Source organism: Parasteatoda tepidariorum, chromosome 2 (assembly GCF_043381705.1).
Source record: "Parasteatoda tepidariorum isolate YZ-2023 chromosome 2, CAS_Ptep_4.0, whole genome shotgun sequence".
NCBI lineage: Eukaryota > Metazoa > Arthropoda > Arachnida > Araneae > Theridiidae > Parasteatoda > Parasteatoda tepidariorum.
The window spans coordinates 22,798,898-22,819,612 of NC_092205.1; the positions used below are offsets into that span (position 1 = coordinate 22,798,898).

Genomic DNA, 20,715 nt, shown 5'->3' on the forward strand with positions numbered 1-20,715 from the left:
GCTTCACTCCATCAATGCTAGTAATAATCAATTTCTCTTATTTATTCTAAAAATGAAATTGTTAATGTAGGGATATTAATATTTTTTTCTACAGATTACTAACAGGAATATTCATCTGTTTTCGTTAATATACATTCAAACATTATGTTTAGGCTTGTAAAATGCTCATTTGTGATACTTATTAGTAGACTCATGCTCTGTAAGGCATGTTAAAAATTTTGAGATATTTTTTAGTCCTGGTATGAAAAAAAAAACAATACCTGCTATTGTTTATTTTCTAATTAAAATCAGCAGTAGTAAAAAAATTAATTGTATTTTGTGCAAATGGAGTTGTAGTAATATGGTATGTTTAGTAAAGTATTGTATACTTTTTGGTTAACCTATTTTTTTTTTCTTTTTTTGGCAATATTTAGATCTCTATATGAGATCCATACCTAAGCCATATTTTCATGTAAGAAAATAAATCCTAAAGCTTTCATCAATATACAAAAAATATTTACTTTCATGAATTTATAAAACAAAAAGAAATATTTCTGCTTTTATGTGACTGTTCTCAAATATGAAAATGTCTTTGATGTTAAAGGGTGTTGTTAACTTCAGTTTTCTAGAAGAAAAAAACTCATTTATGAATTTTTTTTTTTAGATGGAGGCCGGGAAGCTTTAAGTCATTTAGCTGAAACTGGAAGCCTAAAAAACAAGGTATGTAATTTTTTATATTCTTTATTGGTCATGTATATTTTTGATGTATTTCTTATTTGCTTTGTTAGTGAATTTAGGTTAACATTTTCCAATATATAATTAATTACAGTACTACTTTATTACGCTATTTCTGTGTTAATGTACCTAAAAGCTATTTTAGTGTATATTATCAAATGGAAGATAATTTTCGATTGGCTTAATATAAATGCTGGATGTTGCTTTATTACCAATATATACATACAGTGAAACCTCGGTGAAGCGAATTAGGACTAAAAAAAATTTTCCACTCCAAGGAAATTTCTGTTTATGGGAAGGGTACACTAACAAAGTTTAAGGCCGTAAATCGTCTTAATTTTGTTAATAGCAGTGATATTGAAATAATCAAATAATCTGCAATAGCTATTTACAATATTTATTTAAACTTTAAAATATACTTATTTTTCAATATAGAAAGAATATATGAAAAAGTTTTATCTATGCATACATAATTTTAGATGCAGCTACAGAGAAATGGATATATATTTTTTTTATTTACACACATTCAAGTTAGTCATATATAGTACCAAATAGGCACTTTTAGTTCTATGTCACTTTGTCAGACCGTTTAATTACTGTGTTGTGAAAATTAAAGAGTTAAACATTTAATTTTTTCATTTACTTCCTTGAAATATGTGCTTTTGGATAAGAAATTTGATCTAGATTGCCTTTTGAGCTCCATTTGAGGTATATTAATTTTTTTTCAAAACTACCCTTATTGATAATGGGCTAGAACATGAAATTAAAATTTACTGAAACATAGTAAATTACTTCCTGATGAATAGTACTGAGTCTTAGCATCTTAGACTCTATACAAGAATAAGATGTATAATATATTCTTGTTTCAGAACAATAAAAACAAAAAGAAGAAAAAGAAGCCCAAGAAGGATGTAGGTGGAATTACTGCTACTGCTTCATTTGATGCTGATGATAGCTCTAGTCTTCATAGTAGTGGAAATGTTGATGCTGATATTGAAAAAGAATGCCAGCGAGTTGAAAATGGAAATGGTAAGATAGAATTAATATAATTATAATGCTAGGGTTTGCAAATTTACTTTGTTATATTTTATTGTTACTTGTTCTCATTTGCTAACCAACCCACACATATTATTTCTTGAGCTTTTTTATTTCTTAATGATAAACGTAAGGTTAAATTAAAATTTAAAATTATTCAATTACCAGAGTTGTATTAACCGGGTTGGCAAGTTTTTGACACATGACGGTTTTTACCATGGTTTTTACCGTCATGTCAAAAACCCCTCTGTCAAAAACCCATAGTGTTGGTAAAATAATTTTGAGTATTTTGTAAAATAATTTATAGGTATTTGGAAAATAATTTTGTATCTTCTCGAATTTTGGACTCATTCATACTAGATTTAGAAATTGACTGGGCAATGAAAAATGCACAAAATTAGTCACTTGCTATCGTATGCTTTGGCACGGTGACCCCGACTACTGAACATGTAATTTTGTTTGTAATTAAGTTTTGTTTAATATGCTTTTTCAACTGAATTAAAGTTTTTAACTTGACAAAATAGCAGTAATTCTTGACTTAGAGTTTGTTAGTAGTTACAAGTTTTGAAAGTTTTGTTTAGCTTATTTCTATATTTAAAAAATGCCAAATTTTAAATTCTTTTTAATTCTTGAATTTATTAATAGTTCCAAGCTTTTTTGTTTGTTTGTTTATTTCTAACAATTAGGAAGTGCAAAATTTTGAATCATTTGCAAATCAAGCTATTATGATAAAAGTAAGTATCACTATTTTCAATAAGTATATTGCAATATTTCTATATGAATGTATATCCTTCTATAAGAATACATGTATATAGTTGCAAAATCAATAGCAATCATTTACAACATTCATTTATAAAGGCAATTATGTGAAAATAATATATTACCCCTATATGCCATAAATTAAAGAAAACAGTAGGTTTTTGACGGTTTTTACCACTGTCATGTCAAAAACCAGTTTTTGACGGCAAAAACCCTACCCTGGTATTAACTCAGATTTGATTTTAAAGAATTTTTTTTCTTCGAGCCTTTCTTCTTTAATGAGAGAAAATTACTTTTTGAAATTAGCACCTAATATAGCATAAGAGTGTAATTAAAAATTTTTTTAGAATAAACTTCAGTTATAACATATTAGAATACTGAAATTATTTTTCTATTTAGGTTTTCTCCCTGATGCTGTTGATGAAATAGAAAGTGTAAATTCAACTCATACCAATCATGAGAGGTTACAGGATTCTGAACCTCTGAGCTTGAATCTTGACACAAGATCAGCAGCCAGCACGCCAGATCAAGAACTGACCCAGTCACTTCCATTATCTGGTTATGAAAAACCTAATCCACTTGGTAGCAAGCAAGAGCCAGAAAACATACCTTGTAATTCTCCTCTTTCTGATAATTCAGATAAACATGATGAGCTGGATAAAATTAAAAATAGAGCAGCCAATGAACAACATTATAAACAATCTCTTAGGCAGAGGTAACTACAACTTAATCATGATTTTTAAAAAAACCTTTTATTTATAATGCTAAATATTGACTTATTGTTTTCATTTGATTGTTTAGGACGAGCAGTTTCCGACGTAGTAAAACCTCATCACTATCTGAAGATTCATCTAGTCAGTATAGTTCTCAAAATGCTGCTGCTAAAAGAGGTTTGTGGTTTTAATTTCTGTGGGTAATTGGTCTTTTGTCTTTACGAGGATAAATGCTCAAATGAACTATGAAGAATTTTACTTGTTAAAATAACAATTTTTCAATAATACTTTGTAAGTTTTGTTATGTGTAGAGTAGACTAATGTTAAATGTCGTGAAATAAACTAGAAAATTAGAATAAAAAAGTTAAAAGAATTATCATTTGTTTTCCTTGAAAATTGAAAAATCCAAAAATTAAAAGATGTTCTGCAAAATATTAAAAAATAATTAATGTCTGAAAAACTTTTTATATGTACATGTATTTGCTAAAATATTTGTTATATATTTTATATAACTTATTCCTTTTTTTTCTTTGTAAAATTGTAAAACCATATTATCAAAAAAGCATTTGATATTACAGGGACATAAAATCATGTGATTAAATTTTTTTACTAAATTCAGTCATTTTTACAATAATTCTTTTTTCCTAAAATAAAATGCCTTGAAGTGGTGATAATCTTGTGTGCAAGCGTATCTTAAAATGACAAATTGACATCACTATGCTAGTTTAATGTTTTTATTTACTTATTAATGTAATTAGTGACAATACAATAAAAGTTTAATGTTTGAATTTCTAAGTCTTTATCTCTTTAAAAGTAAGTATAAAATATTAAATTCACTCCATTGTCATAACCTAAACATTCGAGATTCTTGCATACTGTTTTTTTTTTCAAGTGGTGCTAAAAATCAAAAGTAGAAATTTTTAAAAAATTATTTGCTTAAATTATTTATTGGTAGTCTTACCTTTGCTACCACTAAAAAAATCCTGTACTAGTTAAAGGGTACGCATTGTATGTCTTACTAATTTTGCTCTTCTTCCTTTTTTAGGAATTGATAGGTGTAAAAAAGATTTAAATAGACAAGCTATCTCTCTTCAAAGGATACATTCTCAAGTTGAGAAAGGTTTAGAAGAATCTGCTAAAAAAATAAAAAATGTGTTTGGTGATTTACAAAAGCAGTAAGTGACCATTTTCTGTTTATAGTTTGGCTTTTTGTTTAGTTAATAATAAATGAATGTTAAAAAAAAATGAAACTCTTTTTGATTCACTTAAAAATTATTTATGATAGATTTCTTATTCAATCTATTTCATTTTGAAAAAAGTATCTTTTAAATTCAACTTATTTTGAGACCATATTAGTTCTCCCATAATTTTGTTTCTTCTACACTACCCATTTTACTCGATAAGAGTTTGTCACTCTTATGAAACTTACTGTACATTTAATTACTGGTACTCAATTAAGTCCCTAAGACAGTTAATTTTCTACTTTTTTTTTTTAATTTAAAAGCTCTTCTATGTGTCATGATAAATAACAGAATCAGTACTTAAAATTTTATTCAGTGTGTAGCATGGTATAGTCTGATATTTGACGAATTAAAGATAATTAAAAATTTATCTTGACTCAGTGCTGGTGGGTCAACTACTAATTGGCCGGGCTGTACAACCAACTGTCAAGAATGTATTTAATATTGAAACTAACATTTTTTTACTAATCAAATACATCTTGTGCACATCAGCTTTATCTTACAAAGCTTAAAAACAAATTTTAAAAGTGCTGTTAATTTTTTGTTAGAATTTGAATGCACTATTTATCTTTTTTATTGTGAAACTGGCTAAATCCTTACCAAATTAGGGATGTACAGAATGTTCGGCCACTATTCGGTATTCGGCCCTTTTGCCGAATGCCGAAGCTATTCGGCCGAATAATGAAGTTATTCGGCTTAACATGAATATTATTAGATATTTGGCTGAATAAATTCATAATAATAAAGATATTTTTTTAAACGTGCTTTTAAATATATATAATCATGAATATTGCAGAGTTACATTTCACTGCATTAATTATTAGAAAATCTAACATTTACTCAATTTAAGTTGTATAACACTTAAGTGTATTAAATAATGTTATATAAATAAAAACGTTTTCTTGTTGGAAAATTATCATATGTATTTAAACAAGCATTGGAAATTTTTACATTAAAATAGAAATATATATAGTTTGTTAAATAGAAGTGTGAATACTATCTGAATCGGCAATTAAAATTTATTTGTGATTCCCTTAATAATATCTATTTATCAATAATATGCACTAATTTATCATAAATCAAGTTGTTAAAATTTTTTTAAATATTCAAAGATTAAAAAGCAATTTTGTTCATATTTATTTCATTTTTAATTTAAAATTTGGAAATTTCTTTAATTACAAAATTACAATCAAAAGAGAAATTTTTAAAAAGTAAGTATTTGGCCACCGAATATTCGGTATTCGGCCTAAAATTTGGCCGAATATTCGGCTATTCGCCCCCATCACTATTCGTTACATCACTATACCGAATGCATGACTTCCATCTGTATTCTACTTCAAAGTTAAAAAAATATGTAAAACTCAGATCTTTTATTTAAAAAAAAAAGAAAAGATTCAGTCATTGTGAAATATCTTTGCAAACAAATTATTTGGAAGAAAAATTTGAATTTTTTATCTAGATTGTGCAATCTTGTGTGCCGATTTGTGTTATACATTAAAAAAAAAATCCTGTGACTGCTATAGTTCTGAAAAATTTGATTTAAAAGAAAAGGTTCTCAAGTGCATTTTTAAATAAAATTTAAGAAACTGTATTGTTGGTCATTTCTATCCGATTTTTTCTCCCGCCAAATCACTTGTTGCACATTTTTATTGCTGCCACTCTCTTCTCATGTCAATAAAGGAATCTATAAATATACCAAAAGCAATTATTTAATGGTAATAATTAAAACCAAAAGCAATTATTTAATGGCTCAAAACGGGCTTTTAAACTACTACTATAAACACATTAAAGTTTCTCACTTATGAAACGTGTATCCTATTTCTTTTTTTTAAAATACCTTAAAATGATACCAATTTTAATCATCATTTTAGCAAATGCATAGTAATGCTAAGACAATGAAGTCACATACTGCAAGTCTATTTCTTAAAGCTCAACGCATATTTGCAGACTCTATTCAAAATAAAAGGTCTCTAATTAAAATTAGTTCCTCACGTAAATGAATGTGCATTCTGCACTTCAAAAATTATTTAAGCATTAATTTATCTGGGCAGTGTAGATAAATTAAAAAATATATCCAGGCGACTCTTTAACTTTAAAAAATACCAATGTAGTGAATTTCTGGGCAATCAATTTGTATACCCCCTTAAAGTTAACATGAATATTCACTACTAATTAAAACAACTGCCATCTTACTCGCATGATCATTACATCCCACCATACGAGCACAAACTCCACATTTACAGTTATTGCCTCACGGGTTCGATCCCCGGCCCAGACATCGGATTTTCGGGATGCAGAAAATCCTCAGCGGCCATGTCGTATGATTATGCGGCATGTAAAATATCCCTGGAGTGCCTTTTTGGATCTTGGCATTTCCGGCAAAATTAAATTCCTAGTGCTCTTTGGCATCCAAATAGAGTCTCGGTGCTGCCATCTAGTGTGGCAGAAACTAGACGTCCAAATTAACATGACCAACGGTATCTCACCCATTGTGGTGGTCCTGAAAGAGTGGATACCACCTCTGGAGAACGCACTAGGCCTGCTCATTTGCAAGACCGATTGTGCAGCTTATTGGAAATAATAATAATAAAAAAAAAATTTAAAAAAAAAAGTTATTGCCTCTACTGGCTAGAAAAATAATCACAAAAAAATGGGTGCCAGATGTATTTAATTTACTTAATGTGCTTAATCTGAATTGGTTAAGTTTTGTTCATGCCAAGTATAATTTTTAAGAAATAAAACAATTAAAGGAAAAAATCCTAAAAATATCTTATTTAAAAATTAAGTCTAAACATAATGCTGAAATATTAACCTTTTTCATTTAGACTAGAAAATAGAAAGAAAGAAGTAGAAGCAGAGTTAGAGAAACGTAAAGTTGAAGCTCGTGAGTATGTTTTTAATTGTGAAATAGAAGCACCAGGTGTATAAATAACTTTACTTATATATTGATTGTTTTTGAATTCCAGTAAACCTTATCAAAAGTAGGCAAGATTTAGCAGTTGAGCTGAAGAGACGTGTTGATCGCTCTCCTTCTATGACAGACAATGAATGGAATGAACTTAGATCTGATATTAAAGTATATAAAAATTGTTTATTCACTTGATCATTCTCTGATTGTGTTTTTTAATGCACATTCTTATTTATTTGAATCTTTGAGGCAGAATTTTCATTAAGCATATTTTTCATGCTTTTTCCAGGAATTTGTATTAATTTAGGTCAAAAGTAGTGAAAAATATTATAATTAACATTTTAATAAATTATGGTTTAGAAACACGAGTGCCTTTTTCTATGTTAAAGGTAAAATGGTTCAATTACTGTTCACTTCCAAACAGTAATTTTTAAATTTGCACTTATTTGTAGTTACTTAGATCTAAGACAAACAATTTTTCATCATTGAAAATTCTGTGATTCAATGATATTTATGAATATGAGTGGAAAAAAAAGTTTTCAAACTACTTTTTTTATATTTTAGTATAAATATAAACTGATAATTTAAATTTTTTTTGTTTAGTTACTATGAGACTGTTTTTATACTTAAAAATATCAAAATATATTTTTCTTGTAAATAAAGCGGCAGAAAAAAATGAATAAAAAGGACATCTGTGTCTAAGAGTTAACTTCTTATTGGTGTCTACTCAATTTGAAAAAAATTTTTTTTTAATAAGTTACAATAATTTTTATTATTTTTGTTTCATTTTTCAAGTCATAAAATTTTTTATTTTCAAGAGAACAGGTTAAAAGTCAAGGAATATTATCCGAATACCCCAAATGAAGCGAAAATGCATAATTTGAGTTTTAAGTTGTTAAAGCCTTTGTCTTTCTAAAGCCTTAGCCTTTGTCTTTCCTAAAAAATTGGTATAAAATTTAATGAGGAATTTTTCTTATGTTCAGTTTCATTTCAAATTCTTTTATTTTCAAAAGCTCTTTTACCTTGTTTATTTATTATTAATATCTACCTAAATCCTTCTGTTTAATTTATTCTGGTAATTTTTTTTAAATCTATAGTTTTATCTTCAATATCTAATAGTTAAAAATACTTTGTACTAATTATCAAGCAAGTTGTTGATGTTTGGTAATCGTTGAAGAAAATAATAAATAACCAATTGTCTATATCTAATTCTTGAGTAAAAAAGATTAATATCTCATCTCATCTTATTTCTATCCCCGGGCAATAATTTTATTTCTTATATTGTTTAGAATTAAGTAATCTGTCATCTAAACATAATTTAATACAAATTAGTGATCTACTTTTTTAGTAAATATGTCTATTTTGCAGATATTATTGATCAACAGAGTTAAGTAACTGACTTCTTGCAACTCGCCCCTTCAATTTCAAAAACATTATAGTCTTGAAGATGCATACACAGAGATGTGATGCAAATCATAATATAAAATGAAACTGAAAATCAATGGCAAAATTTTTATCAGTTACATTAGTCTGAAAATTTTTTAAACCAGTCTTATTTATATGAAAAGTATCATTAAGTATTAGGATATTTGTATATTTTAAAATTTTGTGAACTTATTATTTTAAGTTTATTTTAAACAAGCAGAGCATTAATTTATTTTATTTTATAGTTGTTTGTCACAGAACGAAAGTATGATGATGATCTTGGTAAAACAATTTGGTTCCAATGGACAGATATATCAGATGTAAGTGACATTTTCTTCTATTTTATGTAGTGTTAGTTAACTTAAATTCCGCATGGATTTTAACCTCATTTTTTATTTAAAAATGTGAATCGTAAAATATAAATTCTCTTTTCAGTACTGCATCTAAATTTTCAAAATTAAAAATGTGTTGGAACTTAAGATATTATAAAGTATAAAGGTGTAATTAAACAAGAAAACTAACTAGGTAGTTTTTTTTTATCTTTAAAAAAATTTTGAAAATTAATTTTTCTTCATTAAATAAATTTGTCAGTCTTTTTGAATTATTGAATACAAAGGGCATTCCGTTATTTTTATTTATTTTTTTTGTCTTGCTTTTTCGCCTTAGTAAGTTTTTATACATTTTAATTTCATACACTTTATTATTTTTAAGCCTCATTCTTTCTTCGATACAATACATGTGAAATTTAAGAAGCATTAAAATTCAATGCAGAAAAAACACACACACACACGTTTTTATTCGTGAAATGTGCGATCTCCAAAAACATTTTTGATAATTTGAAATTGGAAGAATTTTTAATTTTTTGCAAATTTCATTTTTAAGTATTTTTTAATCTGTGACATTATGCATAATATGTATGCAGAGATTTTATACTCCCGTACTATCTTATAAAATCCCGTATGCAGGGATTTTATACTCCCGTAGTCTGAAAAAAAATATTCTAAAATTTTTACAAAACAATCAACAGTTGTAAATATTTTTACTTTTTACAAATATTGATGTCTCTTATCTATATGCATGGATAGAAATAAAATTAGCTTCATGTTTATTTAACTTCTATATTAATCAGTTTTCATGATTATGCCCACTAATTTTATTAAGTTGGATTTTTGTTTTAATAAACAAAAGTAGCTAATGGAAATATTTTACAGCACCAAAATATGCAAAGAAAGAGTTAGTAAAATAAATTCAAATGCTTTTTATTTTTATAAATTTGTCAATTTAGTACTAATTCTTTAAATTTGCTAATTCTTCAGGTGCATCACATTTAAAGACTGAATTTGGTTCAAGGTTAATAATAAAGAGGTTAATGTTTAGCAACAATGCAGCTTTGATTCTTTCAATAAAAACAATGCTCCTTTCTTATGTTCACTAAATATTCGTCTAAGAGTCATAGATTTTGCCAGTTTTTAGAATTCAAGTTGTTGCTGTATTATTCTTAACATCTTCTAAAATTGTGGAAGTGTTAATTTTTGTAATTTATCTATGTTTTAATAAAAATTTAGGACTATTTTCCATAAGTCAACTTCTTTGTTTGACAAAAATAATGGAAGTGCAAAATAAAGCATGTTTCTAATTCATAGTCTATCTGACAAGCATTTATTTAAGTTTAACTATTAAAGATTAAAAAGTTTTCAATGATATCTAAGTTTTTTTTAAATTTTTTAATTTTATATAGAAGAAATCAATTCATACAAATATTAAGGAAAATACTTACAAAAGTAAAATTTGAAAGAAAAAAGAAAGAAATATATATAATATCTAAAAATACCTGCAAGCTTAACTAGTGTTAGAAACAGTTTTTAATTTAGATATTTTTTTCATTTTATTAAATAGAAAAGTTTTGAGTAATATATTCATGTGTTTTGTAATTTTGTTAACAATCTTGTTATTTCTTTCAGAGTATCAAGAGCTTTGGAGAAGGTAAGCAAACCATATATAATTACTTGTGTTTTTATAGTTTTTATATTGCATTTGAGTGATTGTATTCTGGGGCAACCTCAGAATTTCTGTTTTTTTTTTGTATTATCTTTCCGGGATTAAAATTTAAGAGTATGCATATAATTTTCTGGAAATATCGCGAAGCTCCACATTTTTTAAGACCATTGGTTCTCAGCCTTTTGCTTAGAAACTTTCACTTATTCTCGTTAACGAGATGCTTACATACTCGTGATTCTTTGACCCTTTTAATTTTGCGGATTTTCACTACTTTGAATATTTGGAAATGTGCCAGAATCCACTAATATCGAAATTCCTATTCATGCAGTTTAAATATCAAACATAGATTTTCGTATAAACCTAATCTAAAAGTCACACGTTGCGATTTAAATTCACGTAGTTTAAGAATCGTGCATCGAGATTCATATTTATTTGAATTAAAAATACAATGTCACAATTTTAAAAATCCATTATCCCAATTCATATTCGCACGATTTTAGAATCTGATATTGATATTCTTATTCTCGGGATTTTTAAATCCAATATCTATTCATTTTCATGCTATCTTAAAACTCCAACACGATTCTTGAAAGAATTTACGATTAATCACAATTCTTCTAAGATTTTTTTAAAAATTAGTTACTATAAAGTTGTGATATTCTTCATGGGTAGGTAATTTAATTATAAGTCGTATATTAAAAAAATGTGTTAAATATGAAACATGTCTGGTATATAAATTGATATAGATTTTTTGCACACAGAATTGTCGGGGTTTTTCACTTTGTGTCACTATTACCCATGGTGTTTATTTGTAATTATTTTGAAAATCAAAATTCTTGTTTAGTTTCCCCTACTGTTGCTAAGTTTTATTTACATCAACTAAAGACTGGAATAATGATAAATTGTTTATTTTTTATATTTTAGGGACTAATTTTTGATTAAAATTTCCCCTTTGTAAATACTTTTCATTGAAGTGCTAAATAAGTGTTATTTTTGTTATTTATTTTTTTGAAAATTATCCTTTTTTGATATTACTTTTTTCTGTTGCTAAGTAGTTTTATTTAACTTAAAAAGTTATAATTTGTGACTATTATTTTCTGTTTAAATTAAAGTTTGTATTTGTTTTTTCTTGTGTCAAAGTAATTTTATTTACCACAATAAGAGTTAAATAATAATTTGTGATTAGAATCATTATTTTGAAAAGGAAATCTTTTCATTATATTTCAGCTTCTGATAAATAATTTGATTTACAATAATTAGCAAATTAAACAGTAATCTTTAAATAGTAATAATTTTGCTTTGCATATATTGTAATGTAACGTTTTATTTTTCTTAATAGATATTTTTTTATCATTAAGAGAATACACTCTTGACCGAAAAATTGTCCATTTATAGAAAACGTGCACTAATAATGAAGCTTAATGCCAATAATTGTTTTGAGTATAATGGAAATGGTATATAAATAATTTATAAAAGCAATAATACTTACCTGTGAGGCAGCAGGCTCTATAGAGTTGTATTCACAATGGACCATTTGTCAAGCATGAATAAATATAATATTCTTATGATCACCTTAATGAATAGATTCTGTTCTCTCCCTCTTTTTAAACTCAGCTGAGTTAATACAGGAGTAAAATTGATTAGAGCTAGAAAATAATTTTCACTGAGAAAGAGGAATTGAGTATTTAAAGTATCATTTAAACTTGTGGAGTTTCATAACCTTTATCGTCTCCTACCAAAAAAAAGAAGAAAAAAAAAAAGAAAAAAAAAGATCAGAATGTACCGCTGTCAAAGATATTTCACATAAGCAGTGTCCTTTTCTCTCCTCAATTTGCAAAGATAAAGGAAGGCGAAAGAATGAAGAAAAGAATGATTGATTCATTATTCATATTCATCATCATTCAATATAAATATACATATATATATATTGATCTTAATAGTGAAATAGCTTAACAATATTTTTTGTTACATATAAAGCAAAATTAATTTTCTTCAGTAATTTTCTTCATTTTTAAATTAATTTTCTTCAGTTTCTTCATTAATGAACATTATTAAATTACAGTGCAGCATCTTATTGCATATCTTTTTTTAAATTCCAGTTCAACCTGTGAAGAATGTGTACAGTCAGCGATCTAATTCTGTTTTGGCTAGTTGTGAAAATCCTCAAAACAACCCTGAACCTAGTCCTTCATCTTCTCTCGCTAATGAAGATATAAATGACAGTACTGGTAAAAATGGTTTGTACCTCTTTTTTTTTTATATGCAGAGAGATAAATGTGTACAGTTGTGGGGCTTTGTTTATAAAACAGATATAAGATATTTCATTAAACCACATGTTTCTGTTTTTTTGGTCTTTTAGTTTTAATGTTTCTATTATATTGAAGTATTTTATTACATTTCTTAGCATTTTGAAACACAATGACATTTCCAAAAATTTTATATCTTGCACTTTTTGAAATGCATAAAATTAATTTAAAGATAAAGATTCATGGTTAGATAAAGATACTTATCAGAATCTGGCCAATTTAGATTTTACCATGTGGTTTATCAGAGGATTATTCATTTTTTTATTTACATGCTGTGCCAATTAAACTACACTTTCACTGGTCAGGTTTACTTTATTAGATTTTCATTTTTATTTTGTTATTTTTATGTATTTAATTTAATTAAGGTATGCAGTATTAAACTTCTCATCCCATGAAACAGCATTGAAACAAAAATATTGTTCGTTAACATGTTTCTACATACAAAGGTTTTTTTTTAAATGTGTTCTTTAAATTTTTTTTTCATATGTTAAATAAAAATATAATTATAAGTTAAGAAGAAAAAAAATTTATTTTTTTGTTTCATTCACTTTTATTGTCATAAGACCTTAATATTTTGATAGGAAAGACATTTTGTTTATTATTATACTTTGATCTACATTATTTTTATGAACTGTATTTAAAATGTAAAAAAACATTTAAGACAGGCTGCTATGGAGATTTTGCTGTTTAAAACCTGAAATTTTATTTACAGTTTTGTCTTATTCTAGTGTACTTTCAATTTTCTAAATAGTATATGTTGTTCATAGGAAATACTATTAACATAAATTTTTTTTTTCTAAATTACAATCAAAGATTTTCTGGTATAAGTATGTTTTTAACATATTCTTTCTTGGAGCATTGAACTGAAGTCCATTTGACCTCTATTTGGCCATTCCGTAGTTTTTTGAATTTAAAATAAAAATTATGCTAAAGAAAATTTTTTAGTGAAAATGAAAAAAAAATTACTAATTTTGAGGCGTGCAATGGGAGATTTATGAGTAAACTTTTATTTTGCAAATAATTTATTATTTTGTGCTGATTTACAAAAAGATGAGAAGTATTTACTTAAAAATTTGTTATGGAAATTATTTTCAAAAAATGTTATCGTTTTTGTAGTTTTTCCAATTAAATGTTATGCTAAGTTGTATGTTTAATTTATTATATTTTGCTTAGTCCCAAATGTTCATTCACAATATTATATCAATAATTTCCTCAGCATTTCTTTGCATTTCTTAGCATTATCTTTAAATGAAATTTTAAAGAACATTAAGAATTCTGCATTCGGCTAGTTATCTTATCTTGTCTGATTATAACTTTTTTAATAATTTGAGTTTCAAAACTAAGAAAGAAGGAATCAGAAATGTTGGAATCCAAAGAAGGGAATCCAAGTGCCTGGAAATTCCTAAATCTTAATTATTTTATCACCAAAGCAAAAAAGTAATAAATAAATAATTAATATTAATAAATAAAAATAACATCATGTAATTGAACTATATAATCCAATCTTTAATTTTAAATTTTCTAAATTAGATCTGTGTGTCTATATATTTCTAACTCTTTGTGAGATAGATAAAATAAGTTGTTACTTCAGTAATTTTTGCAAGTTTCAATACTTGTGTATTTGTTAGAAGTATGAAATTTAACAGTTTGCTTAGGTATGAAATTTAACATTTTGCATGGTGTATAATGTTTTTAAAAAGTGTTCAAAGGTGCTTTTTTTATTTTCGTTTTTTAAAAGCCTTTAAAGAGGCTTTTTTCATTGGGTATTTTTAAAAAGTGCTTAATTTTCCCTTTTTGAAAATGAGATTTTTTTTCTTTGAAAAAGTACTTAAAAGGTGCTTATTTTTTGTTGAAAGATTTGGCTACACACCCTGATAATATTGCTTTAATTTTTTTCTACCTATCTATGATGTAACTTTCATTTTTAAATTTTGTTTAGCTTGATTTTTATTGTTTTTCTTTGAATTGAATTTATTGTGTGCTAGCTGATGTTTTAATTTAAAAATTTCCACTAATTTTGTAACAATAAATGCATTGCTATACTTAATTCATACTTAAGCTTTTATTTCTCCTCCCACAGATGTTGCAGTGATATCTGATACTGTAGAAGATGAAACTCTAGCAGGAACCAAAGTAAGATACTTGAAATGGTTTATTATCATAAGTTTTGTAGNGTTAAGATTGAATTCCTAAGTGTAAATTTAATTAGATCTGTGTGTCTATATATTTCTAACTCTTTATGAGATAGATAAAATAAGTTGTTACTTCAGTAATGTTTGCAAGTTTCAATGCTCGTGTATTTGTTAGAAGTATGAAATTTAACAGTTTGCATGGTGTATAATTTTTTTAAAAAGTGTTCAAAGGTGGTTTTTTTATTTTCGTTTTTTAAAAGCCTTTAAAGGGGCTTTTTTCATTGGGTATTTTTAAAAAGTGCTTAATTTTCCCTTTTTGAAAATGATTTTTTTTCTTTGAAAAAGTACTTAAAAGGTGCTTTTTTTTTGTTGAAAGATTTGGCTACACACCCTGATAATATTGCTTTGATCTTTTTCTACCTATCTATGATGTAACTTACATTTTTAAATTTTGTTTAGCTTGATTTTTATTGTTTTTCTTTGAATTGAATTGATTGTGTGCTAGCTGATGCTTTAATTTAAAAATTTCCACTCATTTTTAACGATAAATACATTGCTGTACTTAATTCATTCTTAAGCCTTTATTTCTCCTCCCACAGATGTTGCAGTGATATCTGATACTGTAGAAGATGAAACTCTAGCAGGAACCAAAGTAAGATACTTGAAATGGTTTATTATTATAAGTTTTGTAGAATGAAGTTTTTCCCACAAAGCATAAGAACACATAATTTCAAAGAAAGCTAAGGAACTTTTGGAATTAAAAATTTATGATTTTTAAGTTACACTTTCGTCACAATCGATTTAGGAAATAAAGATTAATTAATTATAAAATTTTAAAACTGTTTAGAAATAAATTTTATTTATTTATTTTTTAAATTGTATTAGTTGTTTTACAAAAAAAAGTGTTTTTCCATGAGAAAAATGTGCTTTATTAAAAGAAAATTTTGTTAATTTTTTCCAAGAAGTTTTAACATCTTATAGTTAAACTAAGTTTAATGCATTCACAAAATAAATTTGAAATCACTCTTTTTAGTGCATTTTAGTTAAGTTAAAATTGGCAATAAGAATGACATGAAGAATATATTAACTTTATAATGGTAGAATATACATACTTCTATGGAAGGCCAGAGCCACCCTGGACTGTTGAGCCAATGTATATGATATTAAAGTTTGAAGAAAGTAACAAAGCAATGCAGCCTTTTAACATGTGCCTCATAAAGCTGCATGTATGATTAAAAATTCATAATAGGGTATTTGTGCCGGTCCGTTTTGTTAAGGGAAAGCATGATGTGTATTTGATATATGTGTTTATTTATTATTATTTTTTTTGTGGAGTTCTTCAATTTACCTATTGCTTCAATTGTGAATTTATGCATCCAACTCTCTTATAATGAATAATTTTTATTTTCAGGAAGAAACACCCTCTGCGAATAAGCCTAAAGCTAATGAAAATCGAACGTATGGCCGTGTGTATTCCAATAGACGTTTTGGACGATTCAATCCTCATTTCCAGTCTAATCGTGGCTATAGAGGCAACAGAGGTGGGAGTGGCTACTCACGACCCAATTACAACAACAGAAATAATTATCAAGGGCCTCACAGATACTACGATGATCATCGTAACTATTCACACCAAGATAACAGAGATGGAAGAATTAACGAAAATCAAGCGTATTCTAGTAACGAAAGAAACATGAACAACAATTATAAAGATAACAAAAGTGATAGAAATCCAGGAAGAGGACAGCATTCAAATATGAGATATCAACAGCATAATCGATTCAGGGATCAGCATCAAGGTCATCGACAAAATGTCGATAATACTTTTGCCGATCCACCTGCAAAGTCTTCAGAAGCTAGCGTATCTGCTAAACCGGCTGCCCTAAACGGAATTGACAACAATTAAATATATTTTTCTTCATTCTACCCTTTTTGATTTCTCTTCCCCTCCCTCAACTCTGGTTAAGGTTACACCTTCAATAGTTAACTACTTTATTTTGGTTAAGTTAGGAACTGCTGATGTTCTTGGAAGTTCTTCTGAAAAATAAGTTCTGCAGAGCAGGTAGCTTATGTATCGGATTTTTACCAAACTTTCCCATTATTTATTCTTTGAATATTTTCATTTCCTTTTCAAATTAGAAAAGGTAATAATTTACTTTAAGTTTTTTTGTGTACTGATTCAAGTATTCACCAGCATTAATTATATCCTTAGAGGTGCAATTTAAATTTTGTTAGTCTGTATCTACATACATTAAGTAGATAGTTTTGTCTAATAATTGTGACTTTTTTACTATGTTAAAAAGTCCATTATAAAGTTCGTCTCTTATTATAATATAGCTAATTCTGTTTTTTTTTTAAAAGAAAATTAAATAGTATGAGTTGAATGGTTGTTGATTTATTATCTTTATAGTTTGAAGCAGTTCTGACTGGAATTTACGTGTTCCTTTGAGTCAAAGTGCCAAAGGCCAAAAAGTGGCTTTTATTTTGGAACTTGTGTAATAAAAAGTTTCAATGTTGTGCCTTATTGTATATGCATTACTCATTAATGATGCACATTTTTAGAAGTTTTCCTTTCTTCTGCTATTTGTTATTAGCCATTTAAACCTTGTCAAAATGTATTGAACCAGTTAAGATTGAATTCCTAAGTGTAAATTTCAACTAATTTTTGTTCAGGTTGAATAATCTAGTCTAGATTTAAGTTTGTGCTTTTTTTATTTTTGTGTTGCTGTTAGCCATTTTAGAAAATATTTTCATAAATTTTGAGATTTATATGTTCATAGAAGTACGCAAGAATAAAATTAAAAACAATGATATGTGGAACTTAAATCTAAGTGAAACATTTATTACTTATAATCCTAATAGCAAATATCTTCCTGCACATCATCGAACTGCAGTTTATTAAAACATCTGCACTTTATTTCTTTTTTATCTCAGATTTAAATATAATAATAATCATAGCACCTGATTTTTTTATTTATTTGGGAAGAAAAACAAAGCCTTAAAATAATGAGAAAAACAGTAATTATTTTTAATTCCTAAACTTACTCAAATTACTAAGTGTTTCAGGTCTTTATCAAATTTTGTTTGTCAATCTGTAGATATCTAAACAAAAGAAAAGTGATATCTTTCACAAATTCCAACTAATAATCTTTTAACTAGAATTTTAAAAAATAGAAAATTCAGAAAATAAATTTTTAGTTTCTGTAAACTCTTAATTGCTTGTATATTGAGTGTACAGGGAGTTAGTACTATTTTCTAAATTTTCATTTGTTTGAAATTTAATAATTTTTTTTTATAACTAAAATAATAATTTGTGTACATTTTTACGCATGTTAGATTAAACCTTATTTTTACTATAATACTATGTCTGACTGTGCTAAGTTTTTTTTGCAACTAGGTTTGCTCTGTAAATTCTGCTAACGGTTGCATGGTTAAAATATTGATCCTATTATTTCTTATCCAAACAATTGTTTTAAATGTATTAATTCCTAATTTAAACTTCAATTATTCAGGTTGAATATTCTAGTCCAAGATTAAGTTTAAGAGATTTGATTTTTGTATTCTTATTAGCTAGTTTAAAAAAAAATTATTTTTTGAAATTATTATGAACGTTCCTTAAATTATGCATGGAATGAAATCAAAAGCAAAATATGATATGTGGAACCTACAAAACATTTACCATGTATTTAATTTATTAAATACAAAATTTATTAAAATTATGAATTATTTAAAATCTCAATTTCTTGTTTTTATACCAATCACATGCTTAAGATAAAATGTTTATAATTGTATTATAATATTTTGTTATTTGTTTTTAAAAGTTTAAGAAAACATTTTATTAAATCTTAATCTGGTTCTTTCTTTCTGCTTGCATGCTTAGTTTTCGGTTATTTGGAGCACTTCGATATCTACGTAAATGTGAGGATTATCTTTTATTTTGTACATTTGTGCCTTCAAATCAAAGAGCTCTTCTGTATGTTGCGTTTGTCAAGCCTTAGACGGCCATATATAATAAAACATTAATCTATTCGTAGTATTGCCAGAAAAATAGCTGACATTCATGTATTTCAATGCTTATAACCTCCAAAACATCGCTGTAATCTAACTTATAATCCCACTTGTAAAATGTATATATTGTACTTTTTTTTCCCTTTCAATTATTAGCTGTGCAATATGTAGTGCATGTTGTGTGCTTTAGTGTTTTTTGCAGCCTTTGATTAATGGGACCATTTTTTTCCGTGCCCTTCAAACTTTGGCATGTTTTTTGAGATCCTCATGTATGTTTAACTAGTTGTGAAATTATTCTTCAGAAATCACTCCTCTTTTGTGAATAGTGCTTTTTTTCTCCTGTGATTTGCCTCTGTGTAATTCCTGTATCATACCGTTAGAATTTCATGTGTATATATAATTGTATATATATAGTACACGTGCTTGTTAATAAAGGCATTTTTCATATCTTGAAAATTTGTTTTATTTATTTGAAGAAAAAAAAATCTGAAAAGCAAAATAAATATGGTAAAGCTTCTCTCTACCATGGACAAGCTAATTGCTATTTTCTCTTGCATCAATTAGGGGTTAGGATACTATGGCACAAAATTAAACTTGCCAGCAGCCACTTTTTCCAAAATCGAAAATGTTGAATTGTTTATTAAAAATGTAAGGCATTTCTCAAAATATGATAAACTTTACAAAATTTATTTCTAAAGTGTTGAAAAAATAATAATCTTTTGAACCTTAGAAAGTATTTATAATTAATATAAGAAGAAATGAAATCGGCATTTGCGACGAAAAAAGTAGCGATTGGCCGACAATTTTTTAATCGCCATTTTGTTGTAGTTGGCCGATGAGGACCCTTAATTTTTTTCCCTTGCCACTTGGTTACCTTCTATATCATAAATCTAATCTGTGTGATCAGGGGATAGAGTGTTTGTCTCCCAATGAAGTGGACTGGGTTCGAATACCACATCCGGCTTGCACTGACCACAATGATGACATAAAATATTCTCGGTGGTGTCAGACTAATCGTGGGAGGTTTTCTTAATGTAATGCAAATTTGTGTTAATTCCAAGAAAGAGTCCTCCATGAAGGCTAATTTCTCCCAATACTTGATCCAGGAGTTCCTTGGATTGGATGTTAAAATTTCGAGGCTATGGAGTTGAACATTAGTAGTTGTAAACCCAAAAAAATTTAGTCAGTTGTCTAAGGACGGTTATAAAATATATCATAAATGTTCCTTGAAAAGTCTTATCTCCCTCTCTGCTGACCTTACAAGTGGTCTTCTTGCCTCCACCGTCCCGCAGTGGACTGATCGTTAAGACGCGGTTCCCAGCAGATCACCGAAGTCAGTGTGCTGGTGGATGACCCACTTAGATCAGTCTGTGTAGGGACCGAGGGTGTGCAGTATTGGTCCACGTTAAATTGTGCTACCGTAAAGTGCTCGACTTCGCGTGCAGGTCGTTGGGCTACCAAAGCGGGGGTGCCATC

At 27.2% G+C, this 20,715-nt stretch overlaps 1 protein-coding gene across 1 annotated transcript in view; it reads left to right on the top strand.

Annotated features, from left to right (window-relative positions):
- The window catches only part of LOC107438098 (spermatogenesis-associated serine-rich protein 2), a 31,832-nt gene extending 12,137 nt beyond the window's left edge, over positions 1–19,695 (top strand). Inside the window, exons 4-15 of the mRNA XM_043048732.2 lie at positions 644–699; positions 1,584–1,743; positions 2,908–3,223; positions 3,310–3,398; positions 4,267–4,396; positions 7,288–7,346; positions 7,429–7,538; positions 9,041–9,115; positions 10,757–10,778; positions 12,893–13,030; positions 15,180–15,232; positions 16,643–19,695. Of these exons, the coding sequence (XP_042904666.1) occupies positions 644–699; positions 1,584–1,743; positions 2,908–3,223; positions 3,310–3,398; positions 4,267–4,396; positions 7,288–7,346; positions 7,429–7,538; positions 9,041–9,115; positions 10,757–10,778; positions 12,893–13,030; positions 15,180–15,232; positions 16,643–17,137 (1,703 nt within the window). The 3' untranslated portion in view covers positions 17,138–19,695. The remainder of the gene's footprint in view (positions 1–643; positions 700–1,583; positions 1,744–2,907; positions 3,224–3,309; positions 3,399–4,266; positions 4,397–7,287; positions 7,347–7,428; positions 7,539–9,040; positions 9,116–10,756; positions 10,779–12,892; positions 13,031–15,179; positions 15,233–16,642) is intronic.
- The last annotated feature ends 1,020 nt before the right edge of the window (positions 19,696–20,715 follow it).